The sequence below is a fragment of the Spermophilus citellus genome (genome assembly GCF_964194105.1).
Source record: "Spermophilus citellus genome assembly, chromosome: 10".
Classification (NCBI taxonomy): Eukaryota; Metazoa; Chordata; class Mammalia; order Rodentia; family Sciuridae; genus Spermophilus; species Spermophilus citellus.
In genome coordinates this window covers 34,250,651-34,266,931 of record NC_138197.1, presented here as the reverse complement: position 1 = coordinate 34,266,931, position 16,281 = coordinate 34,250,651, and the positions used below count along the sequence as shown (strand labels likewise).

Sequence of the window (16,281 nt, the reverse complement as noted above, 5' to 3'; positions counted from 1 at the left end):
CCCGGGCCGCACGCATGCCAGGCGAGCGCGCTACCGCTTGAGCCACATCCCCAGCCCAAGCAGAGAATCTCTTAAAGGGTTTTTTCCCCCCTTTTCTTTTCCTTTTTGTGTTACTGGGGACTAAACTCGGGGTCTCAGAAATGCTAAGTGAGAGCTATACTGCTGAGCTACATTCTTAGCCACCCACCATAAATCATTCAGGGAGCCAGATAACACATTTTTTTCAGGGGGTGGGGTGCAGTATTAAGGATTGAACCAATGGGTGCTTTATCACTGAGCTACATCCCCAAACTTTTTAATTTTTAATTTTAAGTTTGCTAAATTGCTTAGGGCCTCACTAAGTTGCTGAAGCTGTCCTGGAACTTGTGATTCTATCCTCCTTGCCTGATCTTCCTGAGTTCCTGGGATGATAGGAGTGTGCCACCATGCCCAGGCATAGAACACAGTTTAGACATTATAGGCCTTTAAAGTATTTTTAAATATCGATATGAGTACTTGATGAACATATCAAATATTCACCAATATTTACCTGTGGCTTACATCAGTGAATGACCAGTTGAACTAACACTGCAATTATAAAATGTCAGAGTCATCTTGGATGCCTCCTTCTCCTGTACTCCCATGTTCAGTATATCACCCCCTGAGTTTTATATCCTAATAACTCTCTTGATTCCATTCATTTTTCTCTATATCCATTGCCTTAGCCTGATGTAATTTGTTGCTTGTTCTACAATGAAAGGAAGTCAAGATATGATTAGAGGGAGAGTACTAGGCATCCAGTTTGTTGTTTCAGTAACTGTGCAATGAAGTCATTTTACAAAATGAAGAATATCAACTTTTAATTTTTTTTTAATATTTATTTTTTAGTTATCGGCGGACACAACATCTTTGTTTGTATGTGGTGCTGAGAATCGAACCCGGGCCGCACGCATGCCAGGAGAGCGCACTACCGCTTGAGCCACATCCCCAGCCCCAATATTTTATTATTCTATTTATTTACTGTGGTATTAGGGATCAAGCCCAGGACCTCACTCATGCTAGGCAAGCACTCTAACACTGAGCTACATCCCAACCCCTTCTCACTTTATTCTGAAACAGTCTCACTAAGTTGCCAAGGCTGGACTCAAACTTTTGGTTCTTCTGCCTTACCCTCCTGAGTTGCTGAGATTACAGGCATGTGCCACGGCACCAGGCAAGAATATCAACATTTTTGTTTTGTTCTGTTTTTTGTTTTTTTTCTGTTGGTGCTGAGTACTTTGCCACTTAGCTAGATCCCCAACCTTTTTTTGTCTTTTTAAAATTTTGAGACAGGGTCTTGCTAAATTGCCAAGGCTGGACTAGAACTTACAATTCTCCTGCGTCTGCCTCCCCCGTAACTGGAAAGAATACCAACTTTTTATAAATTGAGAAGTTTATGTTTGGATTCAACTTGACATGATTGAGCCATCTTGACAGGTAATCTCCTATCCCACTGGTTAGTGTTTAAGACAGTACCTCTTGTATTCTTTCAGTTTTCTTCTCTCTCTCTCTCTCTCTCTCTCTCTCTCTCTCTCTCTCTCTCTCTCCACTTTCTTGTTGCATTGCCTGGGTTGGCTTTGAACGCCTAGACACAAGAGATTTTCCCACTATAGCCTCCCAAGTAGCAGGAACTATCTATTGTTGTTTGAATAGTTCTAAATAATTCTTTTTCATTTGCAGTGTTGAAAATTGAACTCAGGGCCTCTCACATATTAGGCAAGAATTCTACCACTGATCTATGTCTCTATTCCTCTAAAAAAATTTTTTTTAAACTTGATACAGGATCTCACTAAGTTGCCAAGGCTAGCCTCAAATTTGTGATCTTCCTGGCACAGCCTCCCAAGTAGTTTGGATTACAGGTGTGTGCCACCATGTCAAGCTTAAATAATTCAATTTTTCATCATTTATTAAGTGATTGCTGTACGTAGGCAGTCTATAGTAGTTACTAATGTGCTGAGAATATAAGGCCAAAATAGCAAATCTACTGGACTTAGTATAAATCTGAGCTGTGAGATGGAATACTGGGTGAGGGGAGTCACATTGGTAAGAGTAGTGGATGTGAGGCCAGGCATGATGGCACATGTCTGTAATCCCAGTGATTTTGGAGGTTGAGGCAGGAGGGTCTCAAGTTTGACACCAGCCTCAGCAACTTAGCGAGACCCTGTCTCAAAATAAAAAAAAAAAAATTAAAAGTCTGGGACTGTAGCCTTATAGAGCACCCCTGGGTTCAATCCCTAGAAAAGGGAGGGTTGGAGGCCGGGAGAATAGTAGAGACATTGTGGTGGTGAATGCCTGTAATCCCAGCAATTTGGGAGGCTGAAACAAAATGATCATAAATTTGAGTCCAGTCTTAACAACTTAGTGAGTCCTTGTCTCAAAATAAAAAATAAAAAGGGCAATGGATGTGGCTCAGTGGTAAAGTGCCCCTGGGTTAAATCCCTAGTACCAAAAAAAAGTAGTAGGTATGAAAAAACTTTCATTTAAAAGCACCAGAGATAAAGAATGGGTATGTTTCAGCAGGAGGAAAGTTAAAAAGATTGAGAACATTTGTATCTTCTTCAGAGATTAGTTAAGGGTCAACCCAGATTATCCTTCTAGAAATGTTATAACCACCAGTATAGAATTATTTGATATATTATCTATTTCAACTTTTAGATCCTTCTAATATTGTTTCATAACTTTATTTCTCCCATAGTTCCTATATTGCTTATCATTCACATTTTGTGTGTGTTTACACATGTGCCATGTGGGGAATTGAACCCAGGGTCTCACACTTGCTAGGCAAGCTCTCTGAGCTACATCCCCAGTCTGGCCTCCCTCAGGCTGGGGGTATAGCTCAATGGTGGAATGCTTGTTCAAGGCCCTAGGTTCAGTCCTCAGCACCAGAAGCAAAAACAAACTTAGCTCTTGGCTTCCTCAAAACCAAACGAATTATTTTTTAAAAATAATGGTTTGAGGGCTGGCGATGTAGCTCAGTTGGTAGAATACTTGCCTTGCATGTACAATACCTTGGGTTTAATCCCCAACACTGCCAAAAAAAAAAAAAAAAATGGCTTGAGGCTGGGGATGTAGCTCAGTAGTAGAACTCTTATTTAGCATGCACAAGGCCGTGGATTTAATCCTCAACACTACTAAAAGATAAATAAATAAAAATTGAAAAATAATGGTTTACATTGTTTTTGTCTTACATAATAAAGGAGATATACCAGTTCTTGTGAGAAACTGTATCCTGTCTTTATTAAGTTTTTTTCTGTCTTTGGAAATTTTTCCTAAAACAATTTTTTTTTTGTAAGAGCAATTGGCAAAGTGTATCTTTCACAGAAGTTAAAAAAAAAAAAAAAACAGCCTTCATATGGACAGTTTCATATTCCCAGCCCTTTTTAAAAAGAGACTGCCTTATTGCCAGACCAACCCAGAAAAGGCTCGTCAGGCGAATGACTGAGCTTATCTGACTCCATTATCAAGTCCATGATATGCTGGTTCCTGCATATCTTGAATGCCTCAGAGGAATCAAAGCACACTGAGTTTTAGTCCCGTTTCTGTCAGGGTATTTCCTTTCTGGGCCTGGCCAAGTTGCACAATGTCTCAGGTCTCAGCAGCTTCCTAGTTTCCTCAACATGGCAGGCACTCTGTTCTCTGAATCGCTTTTTTCTTTCTTTCTAGGCAGCAGCACGGCTTTGTTTCTCAGCCTCCTTTATAGTTAGGTGGAGCTTCATGACAGATTTTTGGTCAGAGGAATGGGGCCAGAAATGATGTTTGTCAGTTCTTGATCCTAAACATACTTTTTTTACACTATTTTAATGTTCCCCAGCCTATTCCCTTTTGGCTAAAAGTACAGAATTCAATAAGTGAACTCCAAGGCCCCACATTTCTATCCAACTCACACTAGACCGCAATGAAAATAAGAAATAAGTCTTTTTGTTGTTGTTGTTAAGCTACTCAAATTTTGAGGTTGTTATTAAAACTGTAAATCATTCTATACATTCTGATAAAAATCATTTGTTAAATTGTGTTCAGATTCAGATGTTCTGATGCAGAAAGAAAAAAAAATATGCTTCTTTGTCCTTTGTTTCCCCTTAGCTATGAGTTAGAAGTTGGATCCATGTAATTATTTGTTCTCAAAGTACAGAAAATGTCTCCTATAGGGAAAACCCAAGATATCTTCTAATGAGTTTCACTTCCTGAGGTTCAAATTCTCTCCAGCACTGAATCATTGCTGGCCAGTGTGACCAATTAAAAAAAAAAATAGGGTGTAATTCCAACACTGAGTTATTAAAGGCATGGATAGCTCAGATGCTTTTTCTTAGACCACTTGTTCTGTAGGAAACCAGCTGCCATATCACAAGGACATCCAAGCAGCTCTATGGAGAGAACTACATGGCAAGAAGCTGAGATCTTTCACCTACTACCAGCACCAATGTGTCAGCAACATAAGTGTGCCATCTGGGAAGCATCTTCTCTAACTTCAGTGAGACCCGCAAATGACTCCAGTCCTGGCTCACACCTTGACTGCAACTTCTTGGGAGACCTCTAGGCCAACAACACACACTCTTGAATTCCTGACTCAGAAACTGTGACAGTAAATATTTATTGCTTTAAGATACAAAGTTTAAAACAAAAGACATGAAGTTGTAGGGTAATTGGGAATATAGCAGGAAGTTGCACAATACATGATAATGCGGCTTCTGAACATCTCTGGATTCTTTTCTATTTTCTTTTTTCCAGTGCTGCACATCAAACCCAGAGCCTTGTATGTGCCAAGCAAGTGCTCTGCCACTAAGATTCATACCCAGCCCCAATTTCTAGATTCTTTTTTTTTCTCTTTTTTAATTTTTTTATTTATATTTTTTCTAGATTCTTTTTTTTAGTTTAAACTATAAACTTTAATAATCTTAATATCAACTACATCTTTAAAGTTTTATTCATAAGTCATTTTAATTAAAATAAACTTAATTGAAAAAACAACCTGTCTTAGAATTACATAGTATGAGATGTTTTAAGTTTTTTTTCTAGATTCTTAATGGCATTTCTTGGTGGGTCACCATTGCTTGTTCTTAAAACAGTACATATAGGAATAATTCTATTCATCTCCAAGTCACAGAAGGCTGTATCAGCCCTGAAGATAAAAGGATATGGGGTGGAATCGTCTGGTAATGGCAATTTTGAAGAATAAGGCTGAAAAATGTAAGCTGCTTTTGATATCTTCTGGAAATCTTTAAGCAAGGTGGAAGACTCTAGAATAAAAAGGATTATATTTTATCCTTATGATAAACATTTTAATTAATACTATTATTACCATGTATATTTTAAAAAGTCAATTGGAAGATCATTGAGCTACTTTCAAGAATCCAAATGAGTTTCCCACATTTCTTCAATAGAATGACATATACCCTATGGGAAAGAAAACAATCTAAAACCCTGTGGAGCCAGCATGTGAGGGAATGACAACAATAACAATGATGAATTAACGTGGAGCGCACATGCATCTTCGGCTATTCCCTTCTCCCTCCTTATTTCTCACAAAAGGATTATCTTAGTCTCATATTTTCTAAAGATGAGTCAACTAGTTAAATAACTAAATCTCGGCCTGGGCTGGTGGGCTAGTGGGATGGCAGATTAGGAAGAAGACCCAAACTTTGAGGAAGAAAATGAAGAAATTGGAGGAGGTGCAGAAGGTGGACAGGGTAAAAGAAAGAGACTTTTTTTCTAAAGAATTATGATGTATGATGTATGGGTTTGGGGATGACCAGATCCTTACACTGAGTCAGTAGATATTCTTGAAGACCTTGTCATAGGGCTCACCACTAAAATGACTCACAAGGCAATGTCAATTGGAAGACAAGGTCGAGTACAAGTTGAAGATATAGTCTTCTTGATTCGAAAGGACACAAGGAAGTTTGCTAAGGTTAAAGACTTGCTTACCATGAATGAAGAATTGAAACGAACTAGAAAAGCATTTGATGAAGCAAACTACGGATCTTGATAATTTTTGTACTTCATGAAATTTCATTATCTTCTATGGAAATCATATACAATAATTGTGTATTTTGTTCAATAATGTCCTAATATCTAGGCATGTAAATGAAAGATGGAGAAACAAAGTTTTCAGCCTTTATTTTTATGTCTTTGATTTTAGAATGATCCTTGAGCCTTTAATTGCCTGCCTTTACATGACTATACTTGAATTACTTACTGAGTTTTAATGACTACATGTAAGTTAAAGTACCTTACAAATTATGCAGTTCCTTCTGACTTTTAACTATCTAAAGGATGAAGTAGTATTTATGTGTTAGGTATATTTGTGCCATTATAAGCTATACTATAGCTGTTCAATATGTGAAATCTAAGTGTCATTTTGACTATGACAGCTGAGACATATGCCTTACATATTCTGAAGTTTTTAGACAACAGTGGTCTGAGATGTTATTAAAAATAGTAAACTGGTTTTTCTTTTAAGGACATGATATTTGAAACTATAAGTTTTCAATATTTATGTGTCTTAAATGATAATATGTTTTAATATTTTCTAAAGAGTGATTTTTTTATTTTTATTTTTTTTGAAACTTAAAGTTTCATGTTGATGTTTCCATGTTGAAAGACTTTTTGATTTAAAACCTTTTGGGACTTAGGTTACTTTTTAAGTTTTAGAACTCATTTTCCCAATCATCTACTTTCAGAAGCAGGAATGGCAATGTTTAATGAGCTGATGATAGGATAAACATTTGGGGTAGTGTTTTTTTTAACATATTTGTAAGTACTTGTGGAAATGTGTAGTTGACTAAAACCGTATGTAGCTACAAAAACCACTTTTGTAGTTCAGAGTATATAGGTTTTGTGTGAATTTAGCTTACCGTATTAAATTACTGCCCTTAGCTTAAAATAAGGATTAAAATTGCACTTAAAGAGATCACTGAATGTTACTGTTTGTGAAACTGAACTTTTTGATTCTACTTATAAATAGTATCTATAAATCAGTACCTGGGAAAATTTTACTTTCTTAACCTATTGATACAAGGAATAAAGTATAAAAAATTAAACAGAAAAAAAAATAACTAAATCTCAGTATAAATGGCAAAATGATGGTGAGAAGAGTTTGTGTCAAAATTCTCAGGAAAGAAGTTGGACAAAAGATGCTTCTTTTGGTATCAGAATCTTTGGATGATGGAAAGTAATGGGTTAAAGCAACTCACTAGAATGATGCAGTGGAGTTCCAGTGCATAGAGCATCATGAAGAGAGGTTGGTATTTTGGCCAGTGAGTTTCTTCCTTAGGTGAGTAGTTGACAAAATTCCTCCAGCAGTAACAATACTCTAAGGAGACACAAATCATGGTTCATTTGACAAACACAATGACAAATTACTTAAAGAGAGCTTCAACTTAAAAAAAAGAAAAAACATATATTATAACCAGGTGTTGGTGGCACATGCCTGTAATCCTAGTGACTCGGGAGGCTGAAGCAGGAAGATCACATGTTAGAGACTAACCTCAGCAATTTAGTGAGATCCTGAGCAACTTAATGAAACCCTGTCTCAAAATTAAAAACAAACGTGGGGGCTGTAGCACACTTGCCTGGCATGTGTGAGGCACTGGGTTCAATTCTCAATACCACATATAAATAAAAAAATAAGATCTATGAACAACTAAAAAATATTTAAAAAAAAAAAAAAAGGTTTGGAGATGTGACTCAGTGACTAAACACCCCTGGGTTCAATCCCTGGTCCAAAAAAAAAAAAAAAAAAAAAGTATACTATAGCTGTGGTATAGCTCAGTGGAAAAGCACATGCTTAGCATGTATGAGGCCCTGGGTTCAGTCCACAGCACCAAAAAAAAAAAAAAAAAAAAAAAGAAGAAGAAGAAGAAGTGGAGAAATACAGCACACTATCTGTAAAGGCTCTGGTCTAATTGTTGCTGGTGATGGACTTTACTAAAAAGAACAATTCATTGAAGGGTGTGATGGGGCCTACCTATAATCCCAGCAACTCAGGAGCAGAGAGGCAGGAGGATTGCAAATTTGAGGCCAGTCTTAGCAATTTTAGTGAGATCCTCAGCAATTTAGTGAGACCCTATCTCAAAATAAAAAATAAAAACGGCTAGGGATGTGTAGTAAAGCACCCCTGGGTTCGATCTCTATTACCACCAAAATGGTGGTGGCAAGAGTAGAAAAAGTACTCACAGTTAGACCTGGTTCTTTCTCACATTATTTTGGACTCTCACTCCTGAGACTTGCAGCCTCGAATGATCAACTTGGCCTACAAACAGATCTATCACCACAGTCTCTTATAAACACTTATGATTCTGTTTACTGTTGTTACCTGAGACTGTCATAATCTGGACAGTTACACCACTGTTAATGAGGTCCCTGAGTCCTTGCCGGTTTTGCTGGTCCATGTGCTGAAAAAGCCGTGCTGTATAAATAACCAGAGTCATATTAGGATGTTGACTCAAAAATTCTCTGATAGCCTTGGAACATTCCCAACAAGGACTCCAGGACAAGAACCAGGTGATGGAACAGCTGATGGATGGGCAAAAATGTCTTTCTGCAGTAAATTTTTCTATAAAATTCATTTCAACATGACTGGTGGTGTTTTTGCTGGAGTTTCTCCAGATCTTTTGGCTCGTGCCCCACTGGATTTCATAGAACAGACAGGTCTCTTTGCGAAGTTCTCCAGGGTCAAAGAAGACTTCAAATTCCCAGGGTTCAATTCTCCTCCTGAAATATAAAAAGTGGCCCTAGATTGCTTTTTCTAGGTTCAATGAAATCCTAGAAATCATTTCATGCTTCCCTCTTCTATTAAGCAGATCTGAACCATGACATCTCTGAAAGTTTTCTATTCCAGGTTTCAGAGTTATCTGTAGAAGTTCATTTGCATTATCAGAGTTTCTCTCACAAACATAGTAAAAGGATTTCTTTTATTCCTAGTCATAGTATTCGATGACTACTCTCTAATACTATTGTTTTATTTTATTTTATTTTGTTTAGATATACATGAAAGCAAAGTGAATTTTGACATATTATACATACACAGAGTATAATTTATTCTAATTAGGATCCCATTCTGTGGTTGTACATAATGTGGAATCTCATGGGTGGTGCATTCATAATGAACATAGAAAAGATATATCTGATTCATTCTACTGCCTTTCAATACCATTGTTTTAGTCTTGAATTTAGGCATAAGTGTATTCTGGTTTTTCTTTTGAAGATTTTTTTACTATATAGTAATCTCTATTTTTCCTTTTTTTTTTTTTTCCTTTCTTTTTTTATTCTCCTGCCTCAGCCTTTTGAGTAGCTGGGCTTATAGGTGTGCTCCACTAGGTCCAGTTTATATGCTAATCTTTCTATTTCACACTTAAAGGGGTCCTGTCTCAGTACTTATCTTCACTGTTTCTCTGTGGACTCTAACCAGATTTTGGCAAGTGTTGAAGTCTGGAAGAATCTTCTTGCCAACAAATTCTGCAGTGAAGTCTGAGAAAAAGAGCAGTTTAGCCTCAAGAGTCTTCCACTTTAGAATTCTGTATGCCAATTCATTGTAAGAAAGAAACAAAAAATGCTCTCAATGATCTTTAGATTTTAACACTCTCCATGTCTGAAAGCTGTTACTCAGGAAAAATTCAGGATTGTGCTGAGGGCTCCTCTATGCAACGATTAAGTTACAGGCTTATTACATCCTCATTGTTCCCACTCATCCCTGAAATGCCATATTGAGTTATTTCATAGATCAGCCCTTCCCTTTCAACCATCGTGAGATGATATATCCTTGATGATTCCCTGTAGAAGTCTGGAAAATGATCAAATAGAAAGATGAAATCAAAGTAACAAACAGTTCCCCCAACATTGCACTGAGGGCTATAAAAACATACGATTTAATGAGAAAAGTTGAATAGTAAGACAACAGAGAAGCAAGCTGGAAAGTAATTTATTTGAATGAAACCAAAGGACATAGGAACAAAGATATAAAAAGAAAAAGCAATACTCAAAGAAAATTAAGTTGGAAAAGTCACAAAGAAAGGAAGAATTGGAACATGGTAAAAGAAGAATGTTACCTATGATGTAAAGAATAAAATGATGTCATTTGCTGATAAATGAATGGAACTGGAGAACATCATATTAAGTGAAATAAGCCAGACTCAGAAAGGATCAAATGTTTTCTCTCATATGGGAGAAAGGGGCAGGTGGATTTGAAAAAAAAAAAGAGGGATCTCACAAAAATAGAAGGGAGGCCAATGGAGTAGAAGAAGGGAATTGAAAGACAGGGAGGAGAGGAGGGCATGGGAAAGTACTATGGAAAGAAATCTACCAAATTTGCTATGTCTATGTATGAATGTATCACAATGAATTCTATTTGTATATATAATAATAATGCACTAATTGAAATAATAATAGTGATAATAGAAGGGAGTTCAGTAGAAAAAAACAAATAGATCAGGAGGAGGGAGTTGGGGAGGGAAAGGGAAGGTACTAGGGAATGAGACTGATCAAATTATATTATGTGTATGTACAAATATGGCATAAGGTGTCCCACTACTGTGTATAATAATAATGCGCCAATAAAATTTTTAAAAGAAGAAAGGAACAATAAAAAATCTGTAGTTCTGCAAATATTGAATTGTCATTTATTCTTGATTAAATTGAATTCACTGTGAGTGCAATATTATTCTTACCTCAGAGTAGCATCACCAGTTGAAGGACCTGTTGATCAAGAGATGATTATATCAATTAACATCCAAATACAAATTGGGCTATTAAGAAAAAGTGCTCTGTTCTTCTAAACCTGCAAATGATACCTGTAAATGAATTTAGAAGATTCTTTTGTGGATTCATTGCACTGAACTAGTTCATTACACCAAAGAAAAGCAAGATTTTTAAGGGCTCTGCTGAAATCTACTTGTCAGATGCCCAATTCAAACCAGATAATCCAGTTTGGGATTGTAGCTCAGTGTAGAGCACTTGCATAACATTTGAGAGGCCTTGGGTTGGATTCCCAGCAACAAAGGAAAAGAAACAAAAGAAAATACGGAGCCCAACTCAGTGGCATACACCTGTAATCCCAGATACTCAGGAGCTGAAGCAGGAAAATCACAAATTAAAGGCCAGTCTGGGTAATTTATGAGATCCTGTCTCAAAATAAAAAGGGGTGGGGCTATAGCACAGTGGTAGAGCACCCTAGGTTTTCAATCTCCAGTAAGACACACACACACACACACACACACACACACGTACACACACACATATACAGGAACAAAGATATCTGGCAGGGAAATGCAAATTAAAACTACCCAGATATATTTTCCTACCAGAATATTTAAATATACATATAGGAAAGTCAAGACAAGGTATCCAGATTTTTAAAAAATTATTATTATTTTTATTACTATTTTGTATGTGTGGTTCTGGAGACTGAAACCAGGAGTGCTCTACCACTGAACCATATCCTCGGATCTTTTAATTTTTTATTTTGAGACAGGGTCTCACTAAATTGCTTGGGTGGCCTCAAGCTTGTGATCTTCCTGCCTCAGATTTTCTTATTGCTTAGATTATAGGCATGCCAAATGCCCAGGAGCAAACATTTCAGTTAAATAAGGTGTTTGGGGGCTGGGGATGTGGCTCAAGCGGTAGCGCGCTCGCCTGGGTTCGATCCTCAGCACCACATACAAAACAAAGATATTGTATCCACCAAAAACTAAAAAATAAATATTAAATATTCTCTCTCTCTCTCTCTCTCTCTCTCTCACTTTAAAAAAATAAAAAATAAATAAAATAAATAAGGTGTTTGGTTTCCCCCTACTCTGTGGCCTCCATATGTTACTTAAAATATAATTTTAATAGAGGCAGAAAAAAATACATTGTTACTTAGGCTGGGGTTGTACTCAGTGGTAGAGCGCTTGCCTCTCTGTGAGAGGTACTAGGTTTAATTCTCAGCACCATATATAAATAAATAAATTAAGTAAAGGTCCATCAACAACTAAAAATAAATAAATAAATAAATACATTGTTACTTAAACTCCAAACTGATGTCTCAGACTCCCTGCCCTACCACACTTACACTATTGCTTAGTCTTCTAATTGATCTCCTTACTCCAGTCTTTTCTGCTTCCAACCTGAATTCCACCAGGTACTAAGTAAATGTTTCTAAAGCACTATTTTAGTCATATTTCTATGAAATTCAGAAATTCTCTGAAAAATTTTTTTAACAAAAAGATAAACCTCCATTTTTTTAAACCTGGCATTCAAATTATAATAACACCTCAATATGCTTTCTAGTCTTACTGCAGATTATTTCCATCAATTCTCTTCTAGCCTAACCAGTTTCTTCATTATATTCTAAACACAGATCTTTGCAAAGTCTCTTAAAATCATTTTTTTTTTCAATAGGATTCAAACAACAAGGAACTCCTCTTTCTTGCAGTCCAAATTCTACCCTATTAATATCCAGCTCCAATCCACTTCATCTGACATCACCTTTTTATACATCTGAGGTGTCTTTCCTTATGAATTTTTCTAACTCAAGTAACTGCTCATTAACTTCAATTAATCATTGTCAATTCATTTGTCAATTAGCACATTGGCCTTGTGCTATTGCTTCTGTTCTATTAATTCAAAAGTTATAATTTTACTTATTTTGTGTGTGTGTGTATATGGTACTGGGGATTACAAAAAGGGCCTTTCACATTCTAGACAAGCACTCTATCACTGAGCTACCCAGGCCCCTTATTTTTTTTTTTTTTAATGATGAAACCAGCACTTAGTAAATGTCACTTAGTGTCATTTAATCATAATCATTTGGAGTCATAAATAATTCATTATAATAGTAATATATCTTGTTTAAGGGTAATATTACTATATTAATCAATAACAGGAAAGTTGAAAAATGCTCAAAGACACATGCACAAGCAGGTCACATAGACATATAATTTTACACTGCTCAAGAAGATAGACCCAGGGCTGAGGATGTGGCTCAAGTGGTAGCGCGCTCGCCTGGCATGCGTGCGGCCTGGGTTCGATTCTCAGCACCACATACAAACAAAGATGTTGTGTCCACCGAAAACTAAAAAATAAATATTAAAAAAATTCTCTCTCTTTCTCTCTCTCTCTCTCTCTCTCTCTCTCTCTCTCTCTCTGTGTGTGTGTGTGTGTGTGTGTGTGTCTCTCTCTCTTAAAAAAAAAAAAAAAAAAAGAAGATAGACCCAGGCTGGGAAAAGGGGTGTATATCTACAATCCCAGCTGCTTGGGAAGCTGAGGCAGGAGAATCACTTGAACCCAGGAGTCCTGGACAGTCTGGGCAACATAGTGAGACTCTGACTCAAAAAGAAATAAAAGAATATGGTCTTTGCCAGATCCCTGAATCCATTTTACCTTTCTCAGAAGTCATGCTGCTCTGTCTCTGGACTCCTTCCTCTAGAGCTTGTCTTGTGCTCACTGCTTCTGCCAGTAATATACCTGAACTTTGTCTCTTCAGGTGTGCCCACTGCCACAGACTTAGAGAATGACTCATTTCTGAGTTTCAGGGAGTCATTGGGCATCTAGACTAGACAACCTGGCAGCAGAGGGAAGTTAGTATGGGGATTTACACCTTCGTTGATAAGAAAGCCTATGTTGCAAATAACGTTAATTAGAGTAGATCATTGGGAGCACTAAATTTTAAAGTTCCTTTCTGATGACATCTGCATTTAGAAAGTATTCTCTTTCCTTTGAATTAAAGTAAGATTGACACATCATTCTTTAATGCAGTGAAGAGAGAAAATAGAAAGGTGAGAGAATTAAACTGTTTTTTATAACCTGAAAATTTTCAGTATTATCTGGTGAGAACATTATGTATTACTTCCTCTCATTTTGCCCTTTGCCCCAAATCCCTGTTGGAAAGGAAAGGGTACAGTAAGATGCAAAATCAGAAGGACCTTGGCCTCTGAGTCAGATAATCAGTGTGTAGCTAGTTCTGTGGCACTCTGGCCCCCACCTTAAAGCTAATTCATTCCTGCTTTGTTATTCCTCTTGGAAAAAAAAAAAATATATATATATATATAGTATGCTTCCTTATTTCTGCTGTGTTCTGTTGCCTGCATCTGGGTCAAGTTCAAATGACTACATTTCTGGATCTCAGCATTCACTCCCAGAACTGAGGTCTCAAGAATTAAGTCTCCCTCTTACTGAGCCTCAGAACCTTGAATCTCAAGGAGACATGAATCTTAAAACTATACCTTAAACAAAAGATTTAGTGTGGAGGGTGGTGAGTTGTTCATGTCTGTAATACTAGCTAGTCAGGAAGCTGAGTCAGGAGATCCTAAATTCAAGACCTATCTGGGCAATTTAGTGAGATCCTGTCTCAAAATAAAATAAAAAGGCTGGGGATGAAGTCAGTCCAGTGGCAGAACACTTGCTTAACATTCATGAGGCCCATGGGTTGAACCCCTAGTTTAAAAAAAAAAAAGTTTAATTTTGAAAGACAAGCAGGAGGGGCCTGGGGTTGTGGCTCAGTGGCAGAGCACTCACCTAGCATGCATGAGGCACTGTGTTCGATCCTCAGCACCACATAAATATAAAGGTATTGTGTCCATCTAAAACCTAAAAATAAATATTAAAAAAAAAAGACAAGCAGGAGCTTTCACAAGATAAAGCAGTTATTTCCACAGTGGCAGATGAGCATTTGAAGAAAGGCCAGAAACTCCATATCATAAATAAAGGTCCTTCAGAGGCCAAATTTTACCACGTTAGGCAAATGTAGAATAATGGTAGTCTTAAGGTAAGGTAATATCCACCCCCAATAAAGATGTCCATGTCCCAATCCTTGGATTCTATAAGAATGTTATTTTCCCTTACAAAAAAATTCTTTGCAAATGGACACTTAAGGGTCTTAGAGAGATTATTCTGGTCCAGGTGGGGTGAGCAGAAACAGAGAAGGAATTATGAAGACAGTAGCAGGGATCTGAGTGATTGATTGCTGCCTTGAAGGGGCCCATGATACAAGGAATTAGGCAGCCTCTTGGAGCTGAAAAAGGCAAGGAAATGGATTCTCCCTTAGAATCTCCAGAAGGAACACTGGCCTATGACCCCTGATTTTAGCCCAGGGAGATCCATGTGAGTTTGGAGATATATGTAATTATTCCACAATCAAGATATTTAAAATTCCTATTGCCCGCCCCCCAAATTATCTGTGTCTGTTGCAGTCAACCCTCCTACTCCTAGGCCCAGGGAATCACTGATCTTTCTGTCACTGTAAATTCGTCTTGACTATTCTAGAATTTCATACAAATGGAATCATACAATGTATACACTGATCTTTTTTTTTTTTTTTTCAGTACTGAGGAGTGAACCCTTAGGCACTCTATCACTGAACTATATTCCCAGCCCTTTTTATCTCTTATTTTGAGACAGAGTCTCACTAAATTCCAGGCGTAAACTTGCAATCCGCCTACCTCAGCCTTCCACATGTCCAGCCATGTGTTTGCTTTTGTCTTTGCTTCTTTTGCTCAGCTTGTCTATAAATTTGATCCAGGTGATTAAGTATATCAGTGGTTCATTTTCTTTTAGTGCTAAGTAGTATTCCATTTTATTGTGCATGCTATAGTTTGTTTATTCATTTCACCTACTGATAGTCTTTGGGTTATTTCCAACTTCTAGATTTTCATGAATAAAGCTGCTATGAACATCTGTGTACAACTCTTTGTGTCAATGTATATTACTTTTTCTTTCTCTTGGGTAAATATATAGAAGTGGAACTGCTGGATCAAATAACTATGTATACATTTAGTTTGTTTTTTTTTTTTTTTTGAGAGAGAGAGACAGAATTTTAAATTTATTTTTTAGTTCTCGGCGGACACAACATCTTTGTTTGTATGTGGTGCTGAGGATCGAACCCGAGCTGCATGCATGCCAGGTGAGCGCGCTACCGCTTGAGCCACATCCCCAGCCCTACATTTAGCTTTTTAAGAAAATGCCAAATTGTTATACCAGTTTATATTCCAACCAGGAGTATATGAAAATTCCTCTTTGACACTTAGGGATCTAATTATGATTTTACTTTAAATTTTCTTGGTGTACTCATGTTGAGCATCTTTTTATGTGTTTATTAGTTATTTTTACATCTTCTTTTTTTAAAGTTGGTTGAACTGCTCTGGCCATTTTCTAATGTTTTTAAATTTTGTGAGTTGGGGTACTGAAGACTGAACCCAGGGACACTTTCCCACTGAATGGCACCCCCAATCCTTTTTATATTTCATTTTGAGACAGGGTCTCACTAAGTTGCTTTGGGCACTACTAAATTGCTGA

At 37.0% G+C, this 16,281-nt stretch overlaps 1 protein-coding gene and 1 pseudogene across 2 annotated transcripts; one reads left to right on the top strand and one right to left on the bottom strand.

Moving 5' to 3' along the window:
- Window positions 1–5,102: 5,102 nt before the first annotated feature.
- On the bottom strand, window positions 5,103–13,387 carry APOBEC1 (apolipoprotein B mRNA editing enzyme catalytic subunit 1; the record flags this gene model as incomplete). The annotated part of the gene is made up of 5 exons (XM_081309367.1): window positions 5,103–5,252; window positions 7,209–7,327; window positions 8,330–8,727; window positions 10,680–10,707; window positions 13,372–13,387. 5 exons carry the CDS (start codon window positions 13,385–13,387, stop codon window positions 5,103–5,105), a joined length of 711 nt encoding a protein of 236 aa, XP_081165493.1.
- LOC308659023 (transcription initiation factor TFIID subunit 13-like) lies at window positions 5,597–6,001 on the top strand (annotated as a pseudogene). Its single transcript has one exon. The product of its transcript is annotated as a transcription initiation factor TFIID subunit 13-like (transcript).
- Window positions 13,388–16,281: the final 2,894 nt, after the last annotated feature.